Raw genomic sequence first — 12,422 nt, 5'->3', positions numbered from 1 at the left:
CTTAATCACCCCAATTGGACTTACAAACAAAAAAAAAAATCTTCTCTTTTTCATTCCTTTCTCTTACTCTTTCTCTCTTTTCAACTAAAAAATGTTGACTGTTGTATTCAGATTAGGAATACGCAGAAAATCGTAAGAAAATCTACTGATTATGATGTTCTGTTGCCTTCTGGACAGCTCCAACTTGCCCAGCCACCTAATATAGTATAAACACTAGAAATATATGGCATGAACAATTCATTTAAATTATTCTAATAAAATGAACTTCCACTTCCAAGACTAGTTAATGTAAAGTACTGTATAAAGGCAATGTATTTATAAAACAAAAAATACAATCCACAAAAGTAGTATTTCACACACATAAACTAAAACACAATAAAATAAGTGTACAAAACTATGCACAAATGTATGTATAGTTGTGTGGAAATGTCTTAGGCCACACAAGAAAAGTAATCTTAAAACTAGTTGTCAGGGCAGTACTGTAAGTATTTATACAGTATGCTTGTGAAAACACTTTATAACATTAAACACTAATAAACATTGACACAACAAGAAGTAAGAATAAACACCTTTAGTTTCCAAAAATACATACATTTTGTGATATGGCTGAAACATCACCACTTCAGTTCCCAAAACTCTCCTTGAGGCACACGTGGTATTCAAAGTATTTGTTAAATTCCACTAACAGTCTACCTGAAAAAAAAGTAATGAAGTAGTGTGCTATTGATGCAATTTAAAAATAAATACATTGCAAAAAAATACCTCTCAGAAAATAAGAAAAAGAGGTGTACCCAGGATTACCACTATGCTATAAACAACTTCATAGCTGTATTATCTGCAGATCATGGTGATTCAATATTTCTAGGGTGGCACGGTGGTGCAGTGGTAGCGCTGCTGCCTCGCAGTATGGAGACCTGGGTTCGTTTCCCGGGTCCTCCCTGCATGGAGTTTGCATGTTCTCCCCATGTCTGTGTGGGTTTCCTCCCAAAGTCCAAAAACATGTGGATTGGCAATTCTAAATTGGCCCTAGTGTGTACTTGTTGTGTGTGTGTGTCCTGCGGTGGGTTGGCACCCTGCCTGGGATTGGTTCCTACTTTGCGCCCTGTGTTGGCTGGGATTGGGTCCAGCAGACCCCTGTGACCCTGTGTTCGGATTCAGCGGGTTGGAAAATGGATGTATGGATGGATTTCAACATATATTTTAAATCTCCATCAGGTATTCTTTAAAATATGTTTTCAGTGTTTCAGAAATTTGAAGTCCACCAGCAACAACTAACAATAGCACATCTTTGATGCAATGGTTTCATCACTCAAGTTGAAATATGCTGTCTTTGAAAGCTATTTCAGCCACTACACAAGCTATTTGGGCTACATTTATAAATACAAGACACTGCTAAAAACAAAAAAAAAAACAGTCCCTTCATCCACAATAACAGGAATAACTACACTCCTGAATGTTATCTATGTCAATAGCTAGAACAGATAAGATCACCACACCTTTCTAGGCTAGTCATTTTCCTTCAGAATTAAACTACAGTTCATGTATGAGAGTCAAACTAATGTGATTTCTCTCTTGGGGATGATATTTTCTAAAAAAGGCAGATGAAGAAGCCTGGTATACTTCATTATCATTATTGTTATCATCAGCTTCCGGTTTAAAGGAAATTTTATAGGTTTACCCTGCTTAGTTAGTTACCATACATAACTTGTACCTTTTTTAATATCAAATAACAGAAAATAGCAAAGACAATAACATACAAAATAACAAAAAATAATCAAAAATGACAAATAAAATAAAGAGAACTTAGGTACTGATTAAACTCTATTAACAATCTGAAGGCTGGTATCTTTGAAAAATAATATTCAAAAGAGCTATAAGATATGAACCCTGCAAGATTTCTGAACTACTAACTCATGAATCGTTTAAGTTTCAGTATAGAAAACCATAATAAAGACCACTACTGATCATTACACTGTCTTGATATACTGTCCTATTGACTTTACATTTTTTTGTATGTGCTTAAAGCATTGCCTAATGACACAGTAAGTTTTTTTGGTAGACTCTTGTGTAACTCAAAATATTACAGTTAGACAATATGAACCCTCAGCAGATTGTCAAATACTGTTGATTCTCTTTCCAGCTCATCTGCTAAAACCTGCGGATTGACAGAAGAGTTCCATCCATCCATTTTGTACAAAGTGTTTTGTAGTTTTTAAAGTCTATCCTAGTAACCAAAGAATTGGGTAATAAAGGCCAAGGCTGTGGTAGCGCTGCTGCCTCGCAGTTAGGAGACCCGGGTTCGCTTCCCGGGTCCACCCTGCATGGAGTTTGCATGTTCTCCCCGTGTCTGCGTGGGTTTCCTCCGGGCGCTCCGGTTTCCTCCCACTGTCCAAAGACATGCAGGTTAGGTGGATTGGTGATTCTAAATTGGCCCTAGTGTGTGCTTGGTGTGTGGGTGTGTTTGTGTGTGTCCTGCGGTGGGTTGGCACCCTGCCCGGGATTGGTTCCCTGCCTTGTGCCCTGTGTTGGCTGGGATTGGCTCCAGCAGACCCCCGTGACCCTGTGCTTGGATTCAGCGGGTTGGAAAATGGATGGATGGATGGAGGCCAAGGCTGTAGATTTAGTCCTCACCATGGACTCACTGCGTGATACAAATCAAATGAAATAAATCTGCCTGTAATCCCACTTAAATACTGAAATGATCTGTAAGGTTCTTTAGTTATAGTTGTTATGTGGAATGTTTGGAAATGAAAAAGCTTCAGGATTATTGAGTGTGCATATGAAAATGCTCTGTGACAAACCAGCAGTTTACTAGCAGTTGCTTTTCTCAATCTCTATATGCCCCTGAATTGGTTGAACTGAGTTCACAAAATACCCTTCATTTTGTTTGATCTATTTTGAATTAATATCAAGGGAACTTTGTTTTGTATCTGGGCAAAATGTTTTAAGTTTTGCTCTTCTCCTTTTGTGGACATTTTTAATATTCCAACTATAAAAGAATTCATCCCATCTTTGTGCCATTGCAGGGTCATAGAGGTGGTAAAGCCTGCTCCTTTGATGCAGACCTTTGATGAGATTATGCCTGGCTTTTGGTTTTAGGGGCCTGGACCCATTTTTGAGCTTTGTGAGTGACAGGATCACAACATAAAGTAGTGGATCTCAATAAATTCATGGAATGATATTTAAATGCATGGCAACTCCTTCTAATCCTAATGAATTGTATTAAGTGTGCATAAAGTTGAATAGACTAAACCTCAGGCATGTGGACAATCAGTTTGTTTGGACAAGCAAAGATAAGCTTTACAACAAAAAGAGGCAAGATGACATCCTATCACTAGTGATTACCATAATGATGTGTGTGAAATTGAATTTGTAGTGTAACTCTGTTTTTTACTTGGAACAAAAAGCTTTTCCCTGTCAGCAAAATTCATTCCATTGACACAATAAGAATGGCACTTAGTCCTGCTTGAAAGTGCTTTGATTCATGCATTTATTTCTAGTAGGATTGACTACTGCAATGCGGTGTTCACTGGATGTTCAAACTGTTCTTTATACGACCTCCAGTTAATCCAAAATGCTGCTGCAAGAATTATTACAAGAACAAGAAAATATGAACACATAATTCCAGTTCTTAAATCCTTACACTGGCTCCCGGTTAAGTTTAGGGCAGATTTTAAAATCCTCCTTTTAAAATATAAAGCATTAAATGGCCAAGATCCAGCTTACTTGTCTGAACGTATCATGACTTACAAACCTGAGTGCACATTAACATCTCAAGATGCCAGTCTGCTTATGATTCCAAGAAATAATAAAATAACACTGTGAGGTCGAGCTTTTAGTTACAGGGCCCCTAAACTGTGGAATGGTCTGCCTGCTACTATAAGAGATGCCCCTTCGGTCTCAGCTTTTAAATCCCGGCTGAAGACTCACTACTTCAGTTTAGCATATCCTGACTACAGCTGCTGATTAACTGTACAGACTGCTTCTCTGTTGTTAGTCATTAGCACTAAAACATAAGTAACATGATAGTTATAATTTGATACTAACCCTCACCTATTCTGTTTTTCTTCTCGGTACTCAAATGTAGCACTTGGTGCCACGGCCCACCTGCCAAGTTGTTTTGCCTGCCCAAGGTAAAGTCATCCCTGATGGAGGATCGCAGGAATCGTGGGGTCCTTTCATTGGATTAGCGCTATTTCGGCTGTGGAATGGCCAGATGGGGGAGGCAGCTTGATGAATGAGGTCTCCAGGACTCTAAACAAATCCAAAGCATATTATGTGATGTCATCTACTGTTAAATTATACTCCATACTTGTAAAATTTTTATTTTTAAACTGTATTGAAGATTTGTTCTGTTCTGTGTATTGTACTGTATTGTATTGACCCCCTTCTTTTTGACACCCACTGCACGCCCAACCTACCTGGAAAGGGGTCTCTCTTTGAACTGCCTTTCCCAAGGTTTCTTCCATTTTTTCCCCACAAGGGTTTTTTTGGGAGTTTTTTCTTGTCTTCTTAGAGAGTCAAGGCTGGGGGGCTGTCAAGAGGCATGGCCTGTTAAAGCCCGTTCTTGTGTGATTTTGGGCTATACAAAAATAAATTGTATTGTATTGTATTACACATGCATCTGTATTTAAATAAAATGAAAAAAAATTTGCTGACTCCTTTTCTGTCACTTGTTGACATTCTGGTGAGCCACCAAACGTGTTCCGGTAGTACAATCCCCACTTTGCTATTTATGATAACAAATTTGGCGATGACAATCCTAAAGATGCACTGGAGACAGAAAAGAAACTTTACATAACATGGAGCCCGGACAAGGCATGTCCTCATTGTCTTCTGCAGGCATTAAAAAAAAACAGGATGGTTGCTAGGTAACAGGAGGGTGGCACAAGGGCGGCAGCTTTCCATTTAGGGAGATTTTCTGATGGAGAAAACCCAGAAATTTGCACAATGGTACTGTGAAATGTGGGAAGCATGCAGCATGTCCCATTAACAAAAAAACAAAAACATACTGTACTTAGTGATGTGAATAAAAGGCATATATACAATTGATGTTACTGGTGTGGGGTGGTTTACATGTATTAGCAGCTGAAGAAAAGAACAATGTTAAACACAAAAGTGTGAATATGGCTTTATGGGGCAATATTCTTTGTTTTCCACCCCAAAAACATTTACCACATGTGAAATGAATTTTAGTGTCAGTTTTGCAAAAGTATGTTAATTGAAACTTGCCTGTTTTTTTCATCACTACACCACTGACTCACCGTGAGACCCTAAGCATGTCATTTAACCTGCTTAAATACGTAATAAATTTTATACTGTACATGTGCAGCAATTTAAGAAAGAAGCCACTGTAGAAGTTACTACCTTAGATACTTTTACACACATGTTAAACATCTCCTAAGCTGTATTGTCTGCATGCACCTCTGACTCAATCAATTCTACTTTAAGACACCTGACAAACATTTTTACTGAGCTACCCTCGATAGAAATGAAATTTCTTTGTTCTGTTCAAGTCTGCCACATGTTTACAACTACAACACTCACTGGTACTGAAAGCCAGTTTACAGTAAACTGAGAAATGGAGAAGGAGTGACTTCAGCAAAAGCTGACCTCATTTACCAGGTGCAGTCCTCACAGAGGTAAACCAGTCAGAGACAGCACACTCTGGATCAAGCAGCATCAATCAAGGTTGGGGCTTTATGAAAGGAACGCACACACAGCAGCTTTACACTTCTGTTTGACCAAGGAACCATGGCCACTAAAGTGGATGTTAGGATGAGCAGGCAACAGGACAACCTGGCTGGAGCAAGAGAACATGCCTTGGCAGTGACCAGAGACTATATCAACCAGCCCCGAATCAGTAAGTGCTAACTATGAATTATATTCTAGGCATGGATGAAGTAACTAGAGCATAATTCTGGGCAGTACTTCTTTGTTCTGTGTCACTCATCAGTGCTTGTTACTACTAGCTTTCAGAAAAGATTTATTCATTTTTTACAATGAGGTGTTTCAGAGTTCATTTTAAAATTAGATACATAAAAAGAAAAGTATGTTAAGGCTATTTCAATATATTTATGTAGTCATCTGAGCAAAAAAATACTTTCATTTTTTTAATTAATACAGTAATGAAAGGAAGAGATGAACAAGTGTCATCATTTATTTTGAGTTTCCAGTGATAGTTAATTCCAACAAGAAACATCCATCCTTTAACTAAATATACTGAAGTCAGCTTTAGGTTTTCAAAAGGCCAGATCCTATTCCAACAGCACAATGGCCAACTCTGGAAGATTTTGTGGGTTGCCCCAGTGAAAGTCATGTTGCCAAAATTCTGACTTGGACAGATAGAGGGCACCAGTTTCCAAGAGTGCCAAGCTCATCAATTTCATATCCGATCACATGGGTGCCAGTCTCAAAAGGGGACAATACCCTTTCCCCAAGCTCTTCCTTAAACTAGTAATCTACCCTAAAGCAGTCCATAAATACCTGGTGAACATTTTGTGAACCATACCAAAGTGAAATCCTCATAAAATTTTCCAAATTACCGCAACTGCTTCTGGAGAAGCTGTGGTTCTACCCCAAGGATCACCTGTGCTATCAACTCCATAACCCTGCACAGCAACTTCATTTCAGTCACATGTAATTTTATGTTTTTGGTCAGTACCAGAGCTCATGGCCAAAGGTGACATTATAGATGTCAATTAATACAATCGATTACAATGCAGTAACAGGTAAACTCTCATGACCTCTCAAATATCTGTTGTTAAAGGTAATGAGTTGGTTCATTGCTTCATAGGCAGGGAATCTGCATTGCTCCTCCAGGATGTAAGGTCCTGACTGAGTTTCAAATTCACTACCCCAGGAAAGGCATTCCCAGGAAGGCTGAAGAGTATGATCTCTCATTAGCCAGATCACACTCTGGAGTGTCCAGCCTTAAGGTGCTGTTCCTACCTTCCCTGCAATATTCAAGAAACCCATATATTTATCTGAACATTTTTCAATCCATGTAACTCTGTCATACTCAAGGAATTATACTGAATATTTTATTAAGTTTTGCATTAATATTGTTTTGTTGTAGTGGGAAAATAAGATTAACTAGCAACTGTAAGTAGAACTGAATGATTGGTTCCTGACATTCATATCTTATTATAGGATTTATTAAGTAGAATAAGAAAACAAAACATCACAGTATAATTAAAAGTGTTGGATTTTTCATCATCCAGATTCACTGGTGAAGTACAATAATTTGTTAATAGAACATATATTGAAGTTTAGACCAATTGTATAACATTTTTGTCATGAAAATATAATGTGCAGTTATGTATTAATGTTATTTTTGGGATATTCTATAATAAAAGAAATGCATATAATTACCTTAATCTTTTAATTTATTTTGTTATTTTTAAGTAAAATAATTAATTGGCAAAAAAACAGCTAAACAGTACTCTAACCATCTGTAAAAAGTGCTATGTAAATAAAATGAACGCATTAAATGTTACAGTGTGCAGATTTGGATTTTATAGCATGCAAATATCACAGTACAATTATTATTATTATTATTACAAAGATTTTATCTTATTCTAATATAAACTCTAAGATGGTCTGATATTAACCTTTGAGACCTTAGTGATACACCGAAATCATGTACAGGTATGACCGATCCTGGGACACTCTGATTGTATACCTACACTGGAAAACTTCTGCTGAAATGTACTCTGCTTCTCTTAAGTTAGTCTTAATGTCGGCTGTAAGATCACCTTCAAAGTAGCTTTCAACAGTCTGTGTTTAATGACAATTTTTATCACACAGAGCACAGCATGACAGCCTCTTAGATCCTTCTCCCTTAGTTCAAATCTCATGCCAGGTCACTGTATGTGTGGAGTTTGCAGATTCTACCAGTGTCTGTGTGGATTTTCCAATGGGTACTCTATTTTTTTCTTCCACTTCCCCAAAGATATATCAACAATTTATTAACACACTACTGTCTGTGTGGGTGTCTAGGCTGTCAGTTTGGCCTAGGTCTCATTTGTCAGTTTGGTTTTGTTAGTGCAATAGACAGAGGAAGAGCGACGCAAGAGAGGCTGAGGCACACGAGGAGGAGTCAAGGCATAGGAGGCATGCTAAGAGTCGCCTTCAAAAACGGGAAGTATTTACAAGAATACAAATAAAGTTTTCACAGTGGGAAATGGGGACTCATCTAATACTGATGGCAGTCAAAAAATGGACTGGAGATGAGGAAGGCCCCTCAAAATGACAGAGTCTGAAAGCAATGCTTTATGGGAATGCACACAAGAGAGGGAGTAGTGGGCAAGAAAGGTCCAGATACACGTGGATACCGAGGAAACGCATACAAGGAATGCTGAAGGTACACACTGAGCAAGAGAGATCAAATATGAAATATTTTCTTTCTTTGACAGTTAACTTGGCTTTATATATACACACATACAGTATATACATGCATGCATCATCTCCAGGGTTTACAGAGAATGGTCAAAAAAGGGAAAGTATCCAGTGAGCAGCAGTTTTCTGGGAAAAATGCCTTTTTGATGCCAGATGTCAGAGGAGAATGGCCAGACTGGTTGAAGCTGATAGAAAGGCAACAGTAACTCACTCGTTACATCCGAGGTATGCAGAAGAGCATCTCTGAGTGCACAACATGTCGAACCTTGTAGCAGATGGGCTACAGCAGCAGAAGACCACCCTGAGTGACACTCAAGTCATCTAAGAATAGGCAACTGAGGCTACAATTTGCAGAGCCTCATAAAAATTCGACAATCGAAGATTGGAAAAACATTGCCTGGTTTGATGTGTCTCGATTTCTGCTGCACCTTTCAATATTAGGTTCAGAATTTGGTGTTGATATCATGAGAGCATGGATCCATCCAACCTTGTGTCAACGGTTCAGGCTGGTAGTGGTGGTGGTGTAATGATGTGGGGGATATTTACTTGGCACTCTTTGGGTCCCTTAGTACTAACTGAGCATCATTTATATATCACAGACTACCTGAGTATTGTTCCTGACTGTGTCCAACTCTTTATGACCACAGCGTACTCATTTTCTGATGGCTACTTCAAGCAAGATAATGCACCATGTCATAAAGCCTAAATCATCTCACACTGCTTCTTGAACATGACGATGAGTTCATTGTACTCAAATGAACTCCACAGTCATCAGGTCTCAATCCAATAGAGTTCCTTTAGGATGTGGTGGAACGGGAAATTTGCATCATGGGTGTACAGCCAAAAAATCTGCAGCAACTGCTTGATACTATGATGTCAATATGGAGCAAAATCCCTGAGGAATGTTTCCAACACCTTACTGAGTCTATCTCACACAGAATTACGGCAGTTTTGAAGGCAAAAAGAGGTCCAATCCTGGTACTAGCAAGGTGTACCTAATAAATGATATATATTATACTGTATAGTGGCGGATGTCTGGGACCCTTGACCATCTGGGATGCGTGTATAATGGAAGGGCCGGGGAAGAGAGTGTGCTCATGGTATTATCTCCCCTGAGACACTAGAGGGCAGCCCCCCTGGGTTGGAGTGGGTGCCGCCAGGAGGTGCTGCAGAGCCTTACTATGTTGGGCTTCCTCCACACCTGGGAGTACTTCTGGAGTGGTCTAACAAGCCACTTGGAGTACTCCCAGGAGTAGCATAAAAGAAGGCAGCAGCCACTACTCCAAGAGCCAGAGTTGGGAGGTGGAGGACAAAGTTTGCTGGAGGAGGAGTGGAGGTGAAGCGAGAGAAAGAGAGAGAAGAAAAGAAACATGAAGGGAAGCAAAGTACTGTGTTCATTGTGTTTGGTGCTTTGAAACTGTGCTGTGTTGAACTTGCGTCCTTTGTCTGTCTGTACACACACACATACACATGCACACATACACACACACACACACACACACACACACACACACACACACATATATATATATATATATATATATATATATATATATATATATATATATATATATATATATATATATATATATATATATACTGTATAATGGGAAATTGACTGGCATCCTATCCAGGGATGGTTCCTGTATTGCTGGATCGGTTTTGTGGCTCTAAGCTTGAAGTAAAGGGATTTGAGAGTATGTTATAATCTAGAACAACATGAAATAATTTACATCTAGCTGGACAGTGGAAAGGTATTTATAAGTTTCAGTGAGGATATTGTGCTGTCTCCTGCCTTAAGCCAATTCCTGTATAAATGTGACTTGCCCACAAATAACTTGTAGTAAGAAACAATCGGCATAAGAGATGGATGAACCACCAAAAGTATGCAATGAAAACCAACAGACACCAATTGGTTTCATGAAACTGCTGCTGCCTGAAAAATGTTTATCTCCAGCTATTGATCAGGTCAACTGAGAAACAAACCACCATATCCATATATACCAACTTTTTGTAGATAATCCATATCCTAATATACTATACAAGCAAACAGAAATATACAAATTATGGTAAGAAACATTTGCCTGTTAATTTTAATTCAATAATATTTTAAACTTTGTACAGATTCTTTATTTCTGCTTATTTCAATAGATCAGCACGCTTATGAATGTTTCAGGATGGGTTTAGCATTTGTAAATACTTGAAAGAACTTTGATCCTCGTTTTAGAGGCAAGTGCTATGTAGGAATCAACTGTATTCAAAGTGTATATTATTTCTCTTTATGACTATTTATTTAACTTGCTTTGTGGGCTTACAGTTTTTCATGAAATAAAGTGCTTCTCAGTCTTCAGCTAGTGATTTATAAATGTTATTTAGACCTTCTATACAGTAATGTGTGATAGAAAAATTGATAATAATAATCATTCTCAGTAACACGTAATAGACAAAGTACAGCAATAAACTGGTTAATAAGTAGTCATTATAATTAAAAATTGTAACTGTTGTTTATACTGTAATCACTAGAACAAGTGAAAAGTGGGCACTAGTGATCTGAAGGTTTGCCTGTGCTGAAACAATACGGTAAAAGCCATGGCATACAAATGCAGTAAATTTCTATTATGATGCTTTCTTCATTTCACCTTCATGTCTGACATTATTACACTGCTATAGTTAATGTTTCACTTTGGCAGGATAAGTGATAAGCTTGGCTGCCCTTCACTTAATGTTTTTCTTGCGTAATTGTGTTCAGTTTTCTAAGGAAGTTCCTGTCTTGCTAGGTTCAGTTTTTGTAAGAGTTACCCTGTTCAGACCAAAGTCCTCAAACAAGCAAGTCAGGTTTTTGTTTAGTAAACAGGTTGGATTTCAGCTGAGAAACTGGGCCAGAGAGGATAATGCAGGGTTCATGATTACTGAGACAAAAGAATGTATTAAAGTACCTCTATGAGAGGTATTCTTACAGCTCTCCCTTAATGAAATTACAATTCTGGGTCAAAAACAGAGTTTTTAAAAAGTAGTTCTTCCTATGAAGATTTTGCAAATTTTGCTTAAATCACTTTACTACATACGGTTGCTTACAGCTGACCTACTAGAATCACTGAATCTATGAATTTTCAAACTTAATTAATCAAATCCTATAATCACTGGAGACTGTAATGGCAACATCAGAAGTAAACCAACACTGAGTGGTACACCAGTACATGAGAATGCACAAACCACACTAGACCAATTTAAAGTTCTCAATTAACTTAGCATGTAGGAAGAAACACATGAGAATAATGCAAACTTGAACATGGACAATGAGAAGACCGTGAAATCCCAGCCAGCAGATCTAACCACTGCATGAATAACGATTGCAGTTTTTCATGTAGTGATGTCAGGCAGATTTAAAACTGACCTGGGAGTCACTGTGAGGAACACTGAATCATCAGGTTTATATCTTAATGGTTGAGTTTGGTTTTCACTTTGTGTCCAAAGTTTTACATGTACTGTATGTTGTGGTGGCTCTGAGGCTAGGGATCTGCACTGGCAATCGGAAGGTTGCCGGTTCAAATCCCGTAAATGCCAACAGGGACTCTGCTCTGTTGGGCCTTTCAGCAAGGTCCTTAACCTGCAATTGCTGAGCGCTTTGAGTAGTAAGAAAAGCGCTATATAAATGCAAAGAATTAAAGAAAGAATTATTACTATAACACTACAATGAAAAAATAATTAAAAATGGATGGACATACATATTCATTTCATCTATGTTTTTAGCTAAGGTTTTACTTTTGAAAGATTTAAGTATGTATGATTTAGGAATATAAAACATTTTAGTTTAGAGACTGATGCAAAGTCTTACTGTTGTAGTTTTGGTTATTTGGCTTAGTTTAATCTTGAACAGCTTGATACTCTGCAAATATTTTAACCTGGCAGTTCCTTCTGCATGCCTATGGTACGTGCTTTAGCTATTTTAGCAGAAGCTAGCAATGGGTATCTTCAGCACACAGAGGAAATGAAGTGCTGATTAGGCTTAGAAATACTGGCAC

General features: G+C 38.1%; 1 protein-coding gene across 1 annotated transcript in view; it reads left to right on the top strand.

The window, feature by feature from the left end:
- The first annotated feature begins 5,660 nt into the window (after positions 1 to 5,660).
- LOC114651624 (V-type proton ATPase subunit B, brain isoform-like) overlaps positions 5,661 to 12,422 on the top strand; it is an 85,288-nt gene continuing 78,526 nt past the window's right edge. The window contains 1 exon segment of the mRNA XM_028801446.2: positions 5,661 to 5,863. Within this exon segment, the coding sequence (XP_028657279.2) occupies positions 5,755 to 5,863 (109 nt within the window). The 5' untranslated portion in view covers positions 5,661 to 5,754.

The sequence above is a fragment of the Erpetoichthys calabaricus genome, chromosome 5, assembly GCF_900747795.2.
Source record: "Erpetoichthys calabaricus chromosome 5, fErpCal1.3, whole genome shotgun sequence".
Taxonomy (NCBI): domain Eukaryota; kingdom Metazoa; phylum Chordata; class Cladistia; order Polypteriformes; family Polypteridae; genus Erpetoichthys; species Erpetoichthys calabaricus.
This window is presented reverse-complemented; position numbering and strand designations above follow the sequence as displayed.